General features: G+C 39.8%; 1 protein-coding gene across 3 annotated transcripts in view; it reads left to right on the top strand.

Moving 5' to 3' along the window:
- The window catches only part of LOC145444853 (dynein axonemal heavy chain 1-like), a 103,720-nt gene that overhangs the window by 50,007 nt on the left and 35,324 nt on the right, over window positions 1-18,389 (top strand). For 2 of the 3 annotated variants that reach the window (XM_080322892.1, XM_080322891.1), the window contains exons 19-39: window positions 1,840-2,038; window positions 2,809-2,957; window positions 4,119-4,268; window positions 4,722-4,889; window positions 6,161-6,325; window positions 6,405-6,526; window positions 7,794-7,899; window positions 7,959-8,172; window positions 8,809-8,993; window positions 9,679-9,875; window positions 10,281-10,518; window positions 10,761-10,931; window positions 12,441-12,530; window positions 12,609-12,720; window positions 13,239-13,460; window positions 14,075-14,247; window positions 14,539-14,678; window positions 15,689-15,821; window positions 16,588-16,761; window positions 17,295-17,414; window positions 17,507-17,563. In XM_080322892.1, the coding sequence (XP_080179018.1) occupies window positions 1,840-2,038; window positions 2,809-2,957; window positions 4,119-4,268; window positions 4,722-4,889; window positions 6,161-6,325; window positions 6,405-6,526; window positions 7,794-7,899; window positions 7,959-8,172; window positions 8,809-8,993; window positions 9,679-9,875; window positions 10,281-10,518; window positions 10,761-10,931; window positions 12,441-12,530; window positions 12,609-12,720; window positions 13,239-13,460; window positions 14,075-14,247; window positions 14,539-14,678; window positions 15,689-15,821; window positions 16,588-16,761; window positions 17,295-17,414; window positions 17,507-17,563 (3,285 nt within the window). The remainder of the gene's footprint in view (window positions 1-1,839; window positions 2,039-2,808; window positions 2,958-4,118; window positions 4,269-4,721; window positions 4,890-6,160; window positions 6,326-6,404; window positions 6,527-7,793; window positions 7,900-7,958; window positions 8,173-8,808; window positions 8,994-9,678; window positions 9,876-10,280; window positions 10,519-10,760; window positions 10,932-12,440; window positions 12,531-12,608; window positions 12,721-13,238; window positions 13,461-14,074; window positions 14,248-14,538; window positions 14,679-15,688; window positions 15,822-16,587; window positions 16,762-17,294; window positions 17,415-17,506; window positions 17,564-18,389) is intronic. The other variant, XM_080322893.1, reaches the window with a different exon arrangement.

Here is an 18,389-nt window from a genome sequence, read left to right as displayed (position 1 = left end):
TGGAGTACTAATTATGTTTCGTCTACTTACACTACTGCCTCAAGTGGATATGTTTGTAGACTACTTCCACTTCTTATTGAACAGTTTTTTAGCAAAATTACTTACTTTTATCAATCTGGATTTCGTGAAGTACAAATTAGTTGTGGGATAAGTTAGCATTACTTTTGTGACTGAAGCTGCCATATGAACCTCATGAAATAGCTCTTGCATCAAGGTAACGTAACTGAATATATTTTCGAAGATTCTATCAATTTATAGCGTCATTAGTGAATTTGTGTTAGTCTTGATGAAAAGGTACATCTCATAATTTTGAATTAAGTCACCTCCAATTAACTGCTGTAAGCATCCGACCCTCGGCCAAATCTACTTTTGAAACTACTTACTGTAGTACTCTTCAGACCTTTCTTTTTGAAGCCTCCACTTGAAGTATTTTTGAGATGTCTTGGAATGGAAATTGCTAATTGAATAAAAAATTAGGTTACTTCTTCTTCTATATGAGTTGCACTGCTGACAACTTTGACCTCCTCTGCTTTATTACTACTTAACGCGACAACTATCAACAAATTTTGTCTGCTACAAAACACTACAGCTCAAGACATTGAAACGCGGTATGTCATTCGCCTTGGCTCAGTTATTTCCGAACCCTTCGGAGGCAGTGATCGCAAGCCCTATTGGGATACCCAATGCCCGGTTGTGAATCAATTTGCTTGTCTAGCGTTATCCTCACAAGTAGGCTGCATTGCTCAATATTGCCAAGTAGTCTTTCCTGGATTGTGCAATGGCGCCATCTTGTGAGTGTGTGCCTGATTTCCCAGTCATCATTTTGAGTTCTGACAGTAATTTATTGATGTTACCAAAATATAGCCCACATTGCTACAGTAAATTAAAGCCACCTTCACACTCGTGCTCATAAGAGCATTACCGATGCTGGCTTGGCCTGATATCAATGGAATTAATTAAAGTGACTGTGAACTTCGGTCGATATCAATATCAGATGAATTATTATCAGAACCAAATCACACATCCCATATTTAGATTCCATCTAGTAGGTATACACTGTAACCATGCTCGTCTGTGTCTTTTGCTATGGGAATGTACTAGAATTAGCATTGACTCCATTTCATAGGTGTAGAGGGTTGAGACAAAATTTTCATTGAATTCTGTAACATTTGTTCTCATTAGAGCAAGTGTTGATTCAAGTTGAAACTAAGACGAAATTATTTTCGTGACACGTAATATAACCAATTATTTTTTGTCGAAATCCGCCCTATTATTGCACTTACACCCAATCTAGACATCTCTACACCTATGCCTTCATCAGTAGATATAAACCAATGCCAATGATATCACTATAACATTGTGCATCATCTTTGCTAACATTGCTGATTAGTACGTTAGCATTATGTAGCCTACATCCATTCTATGAAGATCACAGGTATCATGGGTGGCACTCCACCTAACCTACTGTGCAGTTACTCTGTCAAGTTGCAACACAAGTAACAATGATGGAACGAATCCAAATCTTGCATAACGTTTGCTACAATCCACCATGGCACTTTGATTTGTGTCGAATCTAACTCTGGGACTCGTCTTATCACGGATATGATATGATATGCATCCACCTTGTTACTGATTGTTACATGTAGCTTATCATGCTCTACTGTATTTTTAAGTTACTTATTCTTCTACTTCATCAGAAGCTCTAGCTACTTGGCCACCACTGGAATTGTAGTAGTAGAGCCTATGTCTCATAGTGGTCTTTTGTTTTCATGTATTTCATCAACTTCACGCATGATCTCCATCATCAACATCATCCGCTAACCCTATCACCGCACACAGTACGATAAGCTGGCCAAGCTAATGAAAGATTTCCAACCGTTCCGCGACTTGTGGACGACTACTTCCGATTGGCTCAGATGGCATGAGTCGTGGATGAATGACCCGCTCACCTCCATCGACCCTGAGCAGCTCGAGAAAAGCGTCAACGAAAGCTTCAGGGTACTGCACAAGTGCGGCAAGCAGTTCAAGGACATACCCGGTTTGAGTTTTGGATTATATAGACTAATTTTGAAATGACTTGACTTGACTCGAGTAAAAATGTCCAGTGACTCAAAATGAGTTGTGATTCGAAGGTTGCGACTTGATCCTGACACTGGTATTTACCTAATGTATGTTTTGCAAATATTGAAGCTACAGACGTCAATGTGCCACGACTGCATTACATCACCGTGTTCTGTGCTCAAAATGACCATTGCCACCATATAATAAATCATGGGTTTTGTTTCTCAACCGTGCTTGCAGTTTGTGCCAGATTCCATTTTGCTGAAGTTCAGTATCAACGCTTCATGGCAGCAATTTTTTGTATGTTTTAATCTTTCCATATTACCTTGAAAATCGTTATACACAATCTATTACTAGTATTAGCTTTTATATCTTAATAGATGGGATTCGAAAAGGGAATGACTCTTCTCTGTAAATATAGTCTGAATATTGATAATCTCGTGGTGCATTTTCGTAGTTGAAAACACGAATGTGAACCTTTTAATTTACTTTGATATGACAAAGAAATTTGTTATCTTTCACAAGTTAATGTTTAGCTCAGGTTAAGTATCATTATAAAAAGTTCAATTCCCATGAAAATTGCAATAGATCATTTTGGTGCACAGCTAAGTCATATAAAAAGATGTACCAGGGACTCGATTTTTCCAATCGATACTGTAATCGATTGTCAACGTCGCTTGAACAAGGAGAAATGAAATGCCAATGCTTGCAAGCTGGTTAACACTTCCTTTCTTGCAAACATAACAGGAGTACAGCAGGTTGCTATGCAGATGAAAGGAAGGGTGGAAGACTTCAAGCCGTTTATTCCGCTCATACAGGGTTTGAGAAATCCTGGTATGAGGATTCGACATTGGGACTTGCTCTCAAAGGAACTTGGCTTCCCCGTACAGCCAAAGGTTTGTAATGGTTGATTGAGTTTTATTCTGCACTGGAGAATTGGTGGTCGCTAACCATTGTTGCAGTAATGATTTTAGCAAGGGTTGAATCTGGCATCAATGATAAGTTTAATAAATGGATGTAAATTGCACTTGCTATTAACACAACCTAAATATACCCCTATTAGTATCCTACAGCATACACCTGAATTACTCGCGGCAATGACTGGTGCTGAGGGCGAATTTCACTCTGATTTTATTGTTGTACCAATATGAAATGACATAATACTCACTAGCGATGGATCTTGTGTAGAATTAAATAGTATATTCATATTGAAATGAACCCGAATATTTTCGGCTGACACTCGTCAGGGGTAATCGTCAGCAACTAGTAGAGAATTGGAAAGAACATTGTATATCAACAATCGTATCACAAAATATGACGTCACCAGCATGAAATTTCGAATGAGAGAGCGTTCAATGTACTATTTTTAGGTGATACACGAACTCCTTTTGTTGACAGAGTTTTGGTTGGTGTAACTCTGTCAACAAAAGGAGTTCGTGTATCACCTAAAAATAGTACATTGAACGCTCTCTCATTCGAAATTTCATGCTGGTGACGTCATATTTTGTGATACGATTGTTGATATACAATGTTCTTTCCAATTCTCTACTAGTTGCTGACGATTACCCCTGACGAGTGTCAGCCGAAAATATTCGGGTTCATTTCAATATGAATATACTATTTAATTGTATATTGAAGTTCTGTACCTCCAAGAAGCTCTTCAGATCTTGTGTAGCTTAAATGCGATAAAATAACAATGGTAGTCATTGATCTGAGTCAACTTGTAGCCAATTTCCATTTCTTTTGATTTGAGGTCAAAACCCTAAGTCGTGTGAGGGATTTCACCTTTTCCAAAAAAACTATTCCGTGAATTCAGTCTCTCAATTTATCTTATGATTGTGAAACTACTCGGAAAATTTACGTACCAATATTCAATGCTTACTATATTAAGCACATTTATTTTGTTAGAGGTATCCATACCTTACTCTACGCTTGCGTGAACTCTGAGTGGAGTATGGTCCAAGTTGAAATATATCTCCAAAGACATCTGAATTTTGTTACCGATCTCTCATTGCGCAGTTTTTCGATACCGTGTCAACTCTGCTACCAAATTACAGGCTGCACTGACATTCAGCAAATGCTTGGAAATGAATCTTGCTGACCACATCGATAAAATCGCCAAAGTCGCCGAGGTTGCCGGCAAAGAATTCTCGATTGAACAAGCCCTCGACAAAATGGAAAGTGAATGGGAACCCGTTCAGTTCGAGGCAAGTATTAGCAGAGAAAGTAGTTGCGTGATATGCTTGCATCTTTTTATGGGTGGAATCGTCATGAAAATTGAGCGAAAGTGCCCCTGAATCACGGAAATTGCACCTATCTTTAGTGTCAATAACCCTTTGGTGCTAGTACTTGCAAAGATGCACCCGCAACTTCAAAAGCGGTCACCTCCAATTGACTGCTAAGTAGTTTTACATGACTTTGAAATTACTGGGTAGCCCAGGTGGGTGTCTGATTTCAAAGACTACTGCAAGACGTTTTGACACTTATCTATGTATTCATTGTATCACAGTCTTGTGTTGTTTTGAAATGATGAAATTATTAATAAACTGATACTGATACTACTTCTACTTGCAATTGAGTAGAGATTTACAGCATTACTTCTAATTTTACTTGAGTAGCAACGCTGAGCACTTTGAATAAATCTACCTCTAAACCCTCAGGTTAAAGCGTACAAGGAGACCGGCACCTTCATTATCAAATCTCCCGACGAGGCTTCGCAGCTGTTGGACGATCACATTGTGATGACGCAGACCATGTCTTTCTCGCCTTACAAGAAACCGTTCGAAGAACGCATCACTTCGTGGGAAGGAAAACTCAGACTTACACAGGTGTGTTTGTCAGTGTCAACGCCCAGTAATTTGACCAGACCACTATAACTTGTCTATGGCAGTGGTTCTCAACCACCGATTCGCATGAACTTTCCTGTCGCTGTGCCAAATAGAGTACAATTTTATATCTCAATTGCAAAATGCAAAAAGTCTGAGACTTGTCTGCTGAATAGAGAAATGATACATCACATTTTAAATGGATATAGAAATTTCGAACTCATTTTTGTTCAACATGTCGTAACATAGAGTTCATGGTCAGCTTCGGTCTTAGCGTACATCACATTGTAGCTTACAATTCGTTAAAGTTCAATCATATGTCCAAGCTAAGAAGACTTTTTTTGAAAATATTTTTCACGCTCCGCGCGATTTACCTTCATTTCATTGTTTGGCTCTGTGTATAGTCCAAATTGCATATTTCAGAATTCTCTTGTCAACTGTCATAATCGTCCATGCCATCAAATTATTCGCTGGGATTGCTAGCATTCTGGTTGCATTTTGTGCTATGACGATAAGGGTGGGCGCGAAATTTTTCACTATCATAAAGGGGGGCGCGTCTAAAAAAGTTTGAGAACCGCTGAGCTAGTGGAAAATAAACAAATGCTGCCATCGCATTCAATAAATTGACGTTTGTTGTTTGCTGTTATTTCATTATGTTGTTCTTCTTGTGACTGGTGGTGAAAAAACAATTCCATGCATCCCTCAACTCTGGCTGATAATGCCTAGTTTAATAGTATTTACTATTACGCCTTGCATAGGTCAAATGCGTCATTTTGACGTCATAAATCACGGAAACATTTTTGACGGCCTTCAGCGCTCGCAACTTATGTAGATGGTACGCGAGCACTGCACAAAACCTCGAAATGGTACGTGGGTGAAAAAAGGTTTGGAACCATTGCTCTAATGAAACCAAACAATCAACATCAAGTTTGTGGTTTTTAACAGCAGTTCGCTTTGAGTACACCACAAGTATTTATAACACGAACCATGTATAACACTTGTAATATCAAAAAGAAACAGTGTCAAATTTCTCATTGGATTAAATTTTCAATATTTCCTTTTGAATTGCATACATCAGTTGAAACTATATTATGGATTAATTTTTGATATCTAAAGGCTCACTGTCACTAAGCACCAAAATTTGTTTCCAAAATTTGCCAGTCCTCAGACTAAAAAGATTAAAAACAACTGGTCTATTGGATATCAACTGATTTTCTTGTAATCACATCATATCATTACTAGCAGCTTGTTAATCAACCTATTTCTATTTCCAGGACGTGCTTGACGAGTGGCTCGCGTGCCAGCGATCATGGCTCTATCTGGAGCCCATTTTCAGCTCGGATGATATCAACCGGCAACTGCCAGTCGAGGGGAAGAGATACCAAACTATGGAGAGGATGTGGAGAAAAATCATGAAAAACGCAAACGAAAATACACAGGTCGGTAGAGCTGTGCTGAAATTGAGTGTTTCCTATGCCATTATGATGATGCATCTTGGACGTTTTTGTTGGATAACAGGTTATTTCGCTTTGTTCCGACTCGCGTCTGCTTGAGAACTTGAAAGAATGCAACAAGCTGCTTGAGCAAGTGCAGAAAGGCCTCAGTGAATACCTGGAGACTAAACGAACGGCGTTTCCAAGGTTATCTATTCTGCATAAGTTTGGATGAGTTACGTCTGGCTATGTTACCGGCGCAAAGAATCTTGAATTTGGTTTCGAATTCGGCCCTAATCTGGTAGCTTTTCTGGATTTGAAGCTCTTTGAACATTCGAATTTATAATTTGGAATTGCCAAGATAGATTGTAGCAGATGGTAGGCTACTCAGTTCGGATTTGGAGTCTGACACTGTGGTGTGCTATATTTCAGTTGACGGCGAATCGTAACATTTTATTTTAATTCGAAGTGTGAGCATATGTGATCTGCTTTCTGGAGGCTTTAGAATTGCTCTTAATCGTGAACCTGTTGACTAGAAAAACAGTTCATCACTTTCGATCTGTCCCAATGATGGATTCGTCACTATCAAATTCTGTTATATTTCTCGCAGAACGCAGTAGATTGGTGTTGATCAGTGTTGGGATGACTCGAGTCATGACTTGACTCGAGTCACCTTTTTCGTTTGACTTGACTTGACTCGAGTCACTTTCCTTAAATGACTTGACTTGACTTGACTCGGCGTATCAGAAATGTGGATTGACTTGTGACTCGGAGCAAAATTACCTTTACCGAACCTATTGTTTTATTGAAATAGAAATCAAATATAGTTCATATATACCCCTCAACCATCGGCACCTAGCGAAATGCAATGACTTAATCATGCTTCATACTTCGAAAAAGCAACTTGACTTGAATTATGACTTGACTCGTGACTTGACTTGACTTGAGTCGACTTGACTCCAAAAATCGAGTGACTTGACTTGACTCGAGTCACCTACGAAAATCGATTGACTTGACTTGACTCGAGGCAAAATGTGCAATGACTCGAAATGACTCGTGACTCGAAGGTAGTGACTTGATCCCAACACTGGTGTTGATATTATGCCTTTCGCCTATTGTGAACCGTGATTGAACTGCTGCGCGGTCTGTCAAATGAATCTTACGGTACCTCATGATATACCAGTGGAAATCGCATTTTCACAACCCCTGGATTGAACTCATGGCCGGCCAAAATAACATCAGAAAGTCTTCTTTCAAACTGGCGGGGATTTAGAATATCACTTGTTTCGTCTGTCACCATTTCACAGTCATTATTTCACATGGTCACAGTACCGGTAATAATTATTGATAATCAAGGAGAACTAGAACTGTAGCCAGTTTAGAGCTAGTACTTGCTCATTTTGCAAAGTTTGCCAGTAGCGGCGTTAAGCTACTTACCTTTTCAACCTCCTTAACGAAATGTTCTAATCATCAGATTCTATTTCTTATCGGACGACGAGCTTCTCGAAATTTTATCTCAAACCAAAGACCCGACTGCGGTACAGCCGCATTTGAGAAAATGCTTTGAAAATATCGCCAAGGTAAGTGCCGTACGTCTATATCGAACCGATCAAATAAACATTTCTGTTATATGGCGCAGATCAAATTCGAGGACGATATGAGCATGACGCAGATGATATCTGGCGAGGGCGAGTCCGTCGATTTCTCCGAGAAGCTCTACCCGTCTGGTAACGTCGAGAATTGGCTCGGAGAAGTGGAGCGCGTCATGAGAGAGTCTGTGAGGGAACAATGCGAAAAAGGCATCAAGGCCTACCCGGAAACGAAGCGTACGGAGTGGGTGCTGAATTGGCCAGGTAATAGATACTGCTTACTGATTAGTGCCCAACGGTATATCTGCTTCTGTAGAAATATCGGTATCGACTGACACAGGTGATATAATCTGCCTGTCATATATGGGACAATTGTTGCGAGTGTCACGGTCTTCAGCAAAAGTGGTCAGTAACGAAGTACTTCTTCTTTTTTGAAGTACCAAAGTAGATTTGCCTACCTGTACTCATTACTCAAGTGATTATGTTTTCAGAGTACTGCGACTTATACGAGACATCTATTGGGGGCAAAGTCACTTATTTTTGCACTTTGAGTTTATGAAGTCGAAATTAGCTAAAGGATAGCGCTTTTATTAAAGGAATTGTCATGACAACTAGGCGAAAAGCCCTTGCATCACGACAACTGAATGGATTTTTGAAAATTTCATCTATTTCTTTTGTTGTTTGTCATTTTGCATTAGTCATAACGCTACACCCTATTATTTCGACCTCTCGAGTAAGTATTGCACGTAGGCAAAACCAACTTGAATACTCCAAAACAGTAGAAGTACTCCATTACAAACCACCTCTGGTTACAAAAGTTACTCAAAAGTTTGATGTCGATCGGGACCCAATACTAAATACTACACAAGATGAGGACATGAGAAAAACCCTCCTTTGCAGGCCAAGTGGTCATTGCCGACTCGCAAGTGTATTGGGCTTCTACCGTCGAAGAGGCCATCGAAGCTCACGATTTGGTGAATTTCTATGAGAAGCTCGTGGGGATGTTGAACGATCTGGTCGGGCTTGTGCGGGGAAATCTCAGCAAACTCGGACGTATGATCATGTCCGCTTTGATCGTAATTGAGGTAAGCAACGCTTAGCTGCCTCCAGTCTGGACAGGAATTTGGTTTGTTGGAGTGAACGGGAACAGAAGGCACCAGTGTTCAATTTTCAAGTTACCTGTTCACCACAAATAGTTGAATATACATAGAGCGCATTGGCGATGCTAAACTTCAATATTACTTTCAGCACCGCGCTCATTGCAGTATAATGTATCAATGATTTATTTACAATAATGCTGGGTTCACTGTGATTTCAAAAAACTGCCTTTTATTTATCTGTATTAGAATCGGCGATTATTAAACTAGACGGTCAATATTTATGCTGACACGAGTTCCTTTACAATCTTAAAATATTTCATTGTGTTATATGTCCTCCAACGTTTTCCTGTGTAATTCATGATTTGATCCTCGCGCATTTTTAGACTACTTCATAGTTACCGATGTAGCTAGGTTTGTCTAACGATCATACACTGCCAAATTGGTTTTCATTTGAATATCTGTTCATCTGTTTATTGTTACATTAACTCCTGATAAATTAACACAAGAAATGGTTTCAAGTTAAATAAATGATACCACAATAAATGTTGTCCTGAAAGAAAGCATCATATATTGATCTCCTCTTGGTGCACATTTTTAATTCTTGCTGAGGATGTTCACGTCGCTTGCGCGACGCACAATGTACCATTATCAAACGCAATCCTATTCTTAGGTCCACGCTCGTGACGTGGTTGGAAATTTGCGAGACGAGAAGGTTCAGACCGTCAACGACTTTGAATGGATCAGTCAGTTACGATATTACTGGACCAGAGACGATATGTTTGTAAGGGCCGTCAACGCTGAGTTTGCGTACGGATACGAATACCTGGGAAACACTGGCCGTCTGGTTATCACTCCGCTCACAGATAGGTACGAATATATAAAACTTTTCATGTATATTTGACGTGTAATGGTATTAAGAACTATAATTTTGCAAGAAACAATAAGTTCATTGTTCATATTGCCAAATTTAATCCGTTCTATGCTTCTTGACTGAATGTGATACATTGTATTATGTCTTGTGCATCGCATTGTACATTGTGTGTCGTGAGCGGGTAAGGATAATAATATAACCGCCACATTTACCAGTTATACATATTTGTGATGCATTCAGCACAACACAAATGCCGATCACCACAATTCCTTGGATATTAGATTATCCCACTTTCGATATTATATAATATTTGATGCCATACTGGATCTGCGGTTTCCGATAACAAATCGCAATGCGAGCTTTTGCATTTTTAAAAATGAACTCCATGGTGTTGCTTGTAGGTGTTATCTCACTCTCACTGGCGCGTTGCATTTGAAATTCGGCGGCGCCCCGGCTGGCCCCGCTGGCACGGGGAAGACAGAAACCACGAAAGATCTCGGAAAGGCCCTCGCCATCCAAACAGTCGTCTTCAACTGCAGTGACCAACTTGATTTTATGGCTATGGGGAAATTCTTCAAAGGTCTTGCTAGTTCCGGGGCATGGGCTTGCTTTGATGAATTCAACAGAATCGATATCGAGGTGAGAAACTTTGCCAAATTACTGAGAAACCGCCCGTGTGCAATTGGGTATGCACAAAAAACGTCCGTGTCACAACAAGCTCATGTATTCAGCAGCGTTTTGATCATTAATATGTCGCAATACCAATGTCATTCTCATTTCAATTCGAATAGGTCGAATTCATGTTGTGTTTTTGAGTGTTTGGACAAGTTTTTCAGTGTCTTATCTCGTCATTTGTAATTGGCACGAATCCCAACTCACAGGTACTGTCGGTGGTTGCCCAACAAATCGCCACCATCCAAAAAGCGCAGCAGCAAAGGCTGGACCGGTTCATGTTTGAAGGGGTGGATCTCAGCCTGAAAGCGTCCTGCGCCGTCTTCATCACCATGAATCCGGGCTACGCAGGCAGGACAGAACTGCCCGATAACCTGAAGGTAAGATTTGCCAGGATGAGATCGCCAGTTGGTTTTAAAATACACCGCCATCTGGGCTCCAACCCTTCACCGTTGTTTTTGCGGCGTCTTTACAAAAAAAAAAAGAGTAATACCCCACGTATGACAAATCAAGTATCATTCTACTGATTCGAGTCGAGTAGTAAATGATGCCTTTTCGAGTACTGAAACTATACACTCCTTGCAATTAAGAGAATTGAAATTTTATTTTCGATAGTATTTTCCGCTGTGGAAGCATCGAGACATTGAAACGTTGATTAGCCGTATCCCAGCATGGGAAACGTGTAGTAAAAAGCCACGAACGTTAATCCTGGATTCAAGATGAACCAATAGCATTATCACAATGAAATAGGCATGGTCGAAAAAACACCAAATTATGTTTCACGTAATGTAGAGCGGGCATTATATTATTTGTGGTAGCATAGCAGGTACATAGTTGAATTCCATACGTCTTTCATGCTGTTATGACTCCATAAATACTCGATTCAGAATTATAGTACGGCAAATTGGATATTAGATATATACCGTAATTTTCCGAATATAGTGCGCCCCCATGTATAATACGCACCCTTAAAATGACGTGTATATTCTGAGAAAAAGCCTGTACCCATGTATAGTACGCACCCTGTATTTGCAGTACACGAGTACATGATTAGTTGCGGTTTAGTATTCGATTTTATTCTGTTTTGCGATGTCACTGTCGAACAATCATGACATAATGATCGCTTATCGTAATACAATTAATGGCATTGAATCTAAACAAGAGTAGATAGTTGCCAAAGCCTGTGACGTCGGCGATGCGATAGTTCAGGCTAGCGACACACGACATCTTGCGCACGAGGCCTATTACAATTACAGATGCGATTGCTCGGGTGAACGGTTATGTTGGGCGCACCAGTCCTGTTGGAGATGCAACTGATTACGAAAGCGATTATATCTTGCGCACATGGCCTCTTGTGTATGCGATTGTTAAGGCCTGTCGTTGACGCGATGAATCAACAAGGATTGCCGCGCACGCTTGTAGCAATCAGCAACCTGATTTCACTCGCGTACAAATGGCGAACCAACGCAGCAAGAGATCGCGTGCTTTGCAGACGACTCTCGTTAATTAGAAATACGCTTTTCCTTAATTGGCAACACGTTACACTCTGTTATATGAATTACGGGGTCCAATGGCTAGAGGTGATGCGCGATTTAAACAAACATGAAGAAAAGTGTGATTTCAAGTTTTTGATCGAGGGATTTATTTTTCAAGGCTTGCTGTACCCATGTATAATACGCACCTCCCTATTTTAGGGCAAAAAATCGGTAAAATTTTGCGCATTATACATGGAAAATTACGGTAGATTTATCTTGGCATAGTCCTATGTGTTTATTATATCGCATTTTGTCTCACATTGTACATCGTCTTGAACTGACAGAAATAATAGAATGCCTGATTACGATGTAATCACGGTATTATTGTTATCATATTTGTGATCCATTTCGCAGGCTCTTTTCCGACCCGTTGCCATGATGGTGCCGGACTACTCCATGATCGCCGAAATTTCGCTGTACAGCTTCGGATTTAGCAACGCCAAGGTTTGTCGTGCTTTTACTTTGTTTTATTATAAAAATCTGGTCACTCTGGTGTGACTAAAATCCTGCATTGTTTCACAGCATCTTGCGAGGAAAATCACGGCGACCTTCAAGCTGTCTTCAGAACAACTCAGCTCACAAGATCACTACGATTTCGGCATGAGGGCGGTGAAGACTGTGATCTCAGCTGCCGGTAATTGAACGTGTTTTATAGCGAGGTGCCCTTGTTGAGGAGGGGTATAATAGATCGCCCCTGCTTTGCAGTAAAGTATAGATTCTAAGCTTTTGTGACGTCGTATCGGAACTGTAGATTTCACGGTATTCTAGCGTCTGCTTTCCTGCAAGGAGAATTTTCATCAGTAACAAGTTTTTTAAACACCGCTCGTCGTTACAAAGAGACAGGAAGATGGAAAGAAATAGAAGATAATTTGACTGTTCTGCATTATCATATATTTTATCGATTTATGATAACGACAACGACCCTTTCACTTTCGCAGCTTTTTTTTCAGCCTTGTCTTTATCGGCAGTGAATGCCACAATTGCACTTTGCACTTATATTCAGCGCTAACCGATTACAAAGTAGCTTTTCCATCGTCTTTAACCTAATCAAAAGTGGTCATAGACCCTGTGATTTCCATTTCAAAATCAATGCTATCCGTAGCTAGTTTCGTTCCCTCTAAATATGAACAATGCGCTCGTCCTCTTCACCAGGTAACTTGAAGCGCGAGCATCCCGATATGAACGAAGAGCTCATCTGTCTGCGCGCTATCCGCGACGTCAACGTGCCCAAGTTCCTGCTCGGCGATCTCAAGCTCTTCCGCGGCATCGTTTCCGATCTCTTTCCCAAAATCAAGGAGGAAGACATCAATTACGGCGCACTCATGGACTCGATACAGTCGGCTTGCCCCAAACTCGGCTGCAAAGACGTGGACGGTGAGGCTGAAAGGTTTTCCTTTCAAGGCGATAGGAGTATTTCGAAATCTCGAATATAACAGTCGAGTAGCGCTAATCTGTCACATAATTGGCCCTGTTTAAGGCACTGCTTTTCACATAAAACGATTTGGCTGCGATAATTTAACATCTATTTCAAAGTCCAAATCTTTAAATTCAATCCCAATATTAAAATGTGATATATGATCAATGACCCAACGATGTTATGTTAATTGAAGAAGTTTTTGTGGCTCTAGCACCCTTCAAGTCGTCGATAGATTGTCGACGGCGTCTTTTTTGTTCGTTTTATGGCATTTTTGTGATTCGTGACATATATTTTGGCCAATCTTTTTCATTTTTGGACTTTTCTCGGGCGATTGACAGTATTTTTAGTGCTTGTACTCAGATTTTGTCTCAGATGGGAGAATAGAGAGCCACCAAACGTTGATATGCGCTGTTAGCATTTAATATCAAATCCGTTTGCAATTGAATATTACATTCATGTTTATTACCTGAAACTTTTTGATATGGCACTCATCCTTTGCATATGTTGTGTCATCATGACGCATGGCTGTGCATTATTTTCAGCTTAACTTATCTCAGATTACTTCGTTCAGGTTTCGTCACAAAATGCATCCAGCTCTACGAAACGACGATTGTACGTCACGGTCTTATGTTGGTCGGCCCGACGTGCTCTGGTAAAACGAAGTGTTCTAACGTGTTAGCGAAGGCTCTGACGCAGATACGAGGCCAGCAGTCAGTCAGCGGGGGAACTTACGAAGCCGTTCACGTAAGATTTTATTGGTGATTTATTACTGTCATGTAGCTGCTTTTACTCTGAGGTGGTTAGTAACCAAATTCTACTACTTTCATCAAGCTATATTTCACTTTTTCAAAGTAGACCTACTAGTGAAAAATACAGATAGAGAACACTTCACCATAAGTTTGTCACTCGGAGGGTTTTAAAATACGTTGTCATTTGATTGTACTTGAGTACCGCCTATGCAGAAATGAGCATTACGCAATACGCATTGCACTTTCTGTTCTCTTATACCCAACCAATTAATGCATTCCATTACAGACTGAGACGTTGAATCCCAAGTCAATCACGATGGGTCAGCTGTACGGTGAATTTGATCTGATGACCCACGAGTGGACAGACGGTATCTTGTCCACATTGATCAGGCAGGGGGTAGCGTCAACTGATGAGGATAAGAGATGGTAAGCTTGCATATACCGAAAATCAAGCAGCTAACGAGGACATCCTAAACTGCAAATCGATTTGCCAGTTCCAAAATCTCCTTAGCGATGCTAGTGTTAGGGCTGTTGTAAATTATTTTTCCTGATTCCGGGGATTCAATGATTAAATTGTTGGGTTGCCTGAAAAACACTGCACATCAAATTTGGCTCGATTGTAACTTGTAGATGTGAGTGCGCAGTACTTTGAAAATTTTGAATTTACTATAAAATTTTTTTTTTAAATTCAAGTTTTACTGTCAACCCCATGACATTGTTGGGTTGTCTACAAAAACGTCGCAAAACAAATTTTAAGCAATTCCGAGTGTATAAGCGAAGTTATTTGAGCTTTACATTCATAATTCTGAAATAACCCACCGTTCCGGCTATTTTTGCGAATCCAAAATTTTCAACTGCAATAACTTCGCTTCTACCGGTCAGAAGTGAGCAAAAATTGTTAAGGATCGTTCTTTTAGACAACTTAGCAATTTCATGGGGTTGACAGAAAACTATGAAGTTTCTTTTATAAACTTTTTATAATAAATTAAAAAATTTCAACCTCCTGTACGTTCACATCTACCAGTTGGTGCCGATACTTGTATAGAGCTATGAAATTGAACTGCTGATTACTTTTTTCAATGCATCATTTCAATTGTTAGCCGTATAAGAACTAAGAACAAGTGCTTAAGATAGTGCTTCTCTATGGATTATAAATAATTGTAATTCTGTCTCATAATATTTGCATGGTTATGTCGATAACTCAATCAGCGGGGCGATCATGATTTTGGCAAATCGTTTACCGTATGTAAACAATTATATTGGTCTTGAACCCAATTTCCGAATTAATTGATTGGAGACATCAATCAACTCCATTTGTGTAATGAGGTTCACAGTTTGTTGTATATTGATGACTCAATGCCTGGCGGTTGTTTGAGCTATGTTTAGGAACTTGCCTTTTATGTCTGTTTCAAGGTGTTTTTAACTGTTAATTTCAGGTACATGTTTGATGGCCCCGTGGACGCAGTCTGGATTGAGAACATGAACACTGTGCTCGATGATAATAAAAAGCTATGTTTGAGCAGCGGAGAAATTATCAAGCTCACGGAGCACATGACCATGATGTTTGAGGTATGATTCTTGCTTCATTTTCGTCAAAGTTACCGAAAACTATACACTTGGCCAAAGTTAGCTGACAGTTATCAGTGTTGTCGCAGGCGTTATAATGCTGAACGATGGTTATTGTCATCATCTTGTTATGACGTGACTCCAGCATGCTTCTTGTGCATGTGAACGACCTTAGCTCGATGTTCCTCTGTGGCCTGTCTTAGTGTCTTGTACATACAGACATTCAGACCGCGTTGATTTTCTCCACGACGTATTGTGTTTATTGAACGAATTGCAAATTCAAATCTGTATACTATTTTAGAACGACGCATACATATTTTATACAAATACAAGACTATTAACCACGTAGCACTATATCTATCTATATTTTTCATGGCAAGCATCATGAAAGTCTCAATCAAACTGATATCAATGTTAACAATATAGTCTCAGCAGCCGTATCATTCCATAGTGACCCCTAGGGCACGATTTGATAGTTAAAATGTTAGGATCTTGGATGGAACAGTTAGAAGCAGCGGTCCGTCCTAGTATCTATTGCAGCTGGAAGAAGCATACTTGAGAATCAAACTTAAGTAATGTTTTGTTTCTGACCAATTACCATCATAGAAATAGAGCACCATAATTGTATGTGGTCTCAGTTAAACTCTACCCTCTTAAAGTAACATAATTGATGCTATTTTCCAGGCTGTCACCGAGTCCCAGCTTATAACCTATTGTGTCAGAGTGAGATTCGCACATTTCAATGCATTACTTATGGCATTTATTTTAGGTTGCCGATTTAGCGGTAGCGTCTCCGGCCACTGTGTCCAGGTGCGGAATGGTGTACCTCGAGCCGGGATACATCGGGCTGGCGCCGTTCGTTGAGTGTTGGATGCGAAAACTGCCGGACGTCCTTCTGCCTCACCAGCAGAAATTGCAGGGGCTGTTCGACCAGCATTTGGAAGTACGTCCACAATACGAAATATCAAATTCGTTCAAAATTGCGAATCTCTGGCAGAGATGAATATAGCTTGGATCTAGGTCTGATGTTTCTTAGGCTGGGTTCAGATTTCGGCTCAGACTCAGACTAATGATACTCATTATAGGACTTGGACTTCAATTTTGATGTGATTATAAAGAAATTTTGGATTTGGATTTTGACTTAGAATGGAATCTCGTGCATTAGGTTGAAAATATGAAATCCGCACATCTCTGCACTTCTTGTCCCACAGCTCGATTTAAAGATGTTTTGCCTGATGTTTGGATGTTTTTGAGGCTGGATTGGAATTTAGATATATAATTTCTAATCTCCAGTTTTCATGCAACTTTTGAATAAATTTCATTCAGTTTTGGACTTGACTCAAAAGTAATTCTGTATTGACACAGATATGAATCTCAAACATGGAAGGGATTTGGTTGTGAAAATATGAAATCCACTAATCTGCACATACCTAGTCCCACAGCTAATGCGATACTTTACTTTGCAATCTATTTCAGCCGGCTATTGATTTCTTGCGACACAATATCAAAGAAGTGGTGCCTTCGGTCAACGGCCAGTTGGTATTCAGCTTCCTATCGCTGCTCGACTGTTTTTTCGCGCCTTTGATACCGAAAGAGGTTTGTTACCACCATTTTTGCTCTTTCTTCACACCTTACTTACCAACCAGCTAGCATATTCGACTTTATTAACGTTACCATTATAAACCAAGGGAGAAGCAAAGCCAAAAGTTTCAAAAGACTCGCGCTTCGCTAGATTTATGACGCCCGTAAGTGAGCATGGGAAAGCCGAAATGCTCGAATCGCATGATATCAAAATTTACAAGCAAATCCAATTGTGAAATTGCGGTATCCTGTACGCGCCAATCGTTAATAAATATGCCTGATGCTATGCATGTACGTACAATGTACATTTTAAATCAATCGTAGTGTTAGCGCGGTCCATTTTTCGTTGCATAATTTTCAAAAATCTGAGAATGCTGCTTAGAGATTATGATCAACGCCATGATTTTGTTGATATATTGTGCATTTTAGGACTGGAATATTTTACATTAAAGTATACAGATATTTATTGTAGTTGTTTACGTAGGCCCTTGCCATGTCTAATTGTCCATATGATATCAAATCTGATTCTGACATGCCATTGTAATACAACTTGTTATCACGATACAATGATTAATGATGCCGTAACATACTGTACCACAACTGTGCTTGGTTTGCTTCAAAGTAAGCAGAATGAAGCTAAGATTCCATTCAAACCCACTGAGTCCTTGCTAAATTGCAAAGCTTATTTAATTCCTTTAAATTGCTCATACGATAAGATTTCATTAATGTGACATGTTATTCCTAGCTCCTCTTTGATGCATGACAAGCGATTAAGATTAGCTTTGATAGCATGTGGACCCATATTGATTTTCTGTAAACTGTTTGATTGAACTTAAATTAAAAATGTAATTATCTATAGTGCGCTTGAACAGATTTCTCTCTCTCGCCGATATAAAGTGACAAATATATCAACTTAGATTGTCTTGAATTGTAATTTATATTGCATGGTGCTTTGGTCAGCCTCACACAATGAATCATCTGATTCCTTGA

This window comes from Botryllus schlosseri, chromosome 8, assembly GCF_051294905.1.
Source record: "Botryllus schlosseri isolate E-star chromosome 8, Bs_hap1, whole genome shotgun sequence".
Lineage (NCBI taxonomy): Eukaryota > Metazoa > Chordata > Ascidiacea > Stolidobranchia > Styelidae > Botryllus > Botryllus schlosseri.
This window is presented reverse-complemented; position numbering and strand designations above follow the sequence as displayed.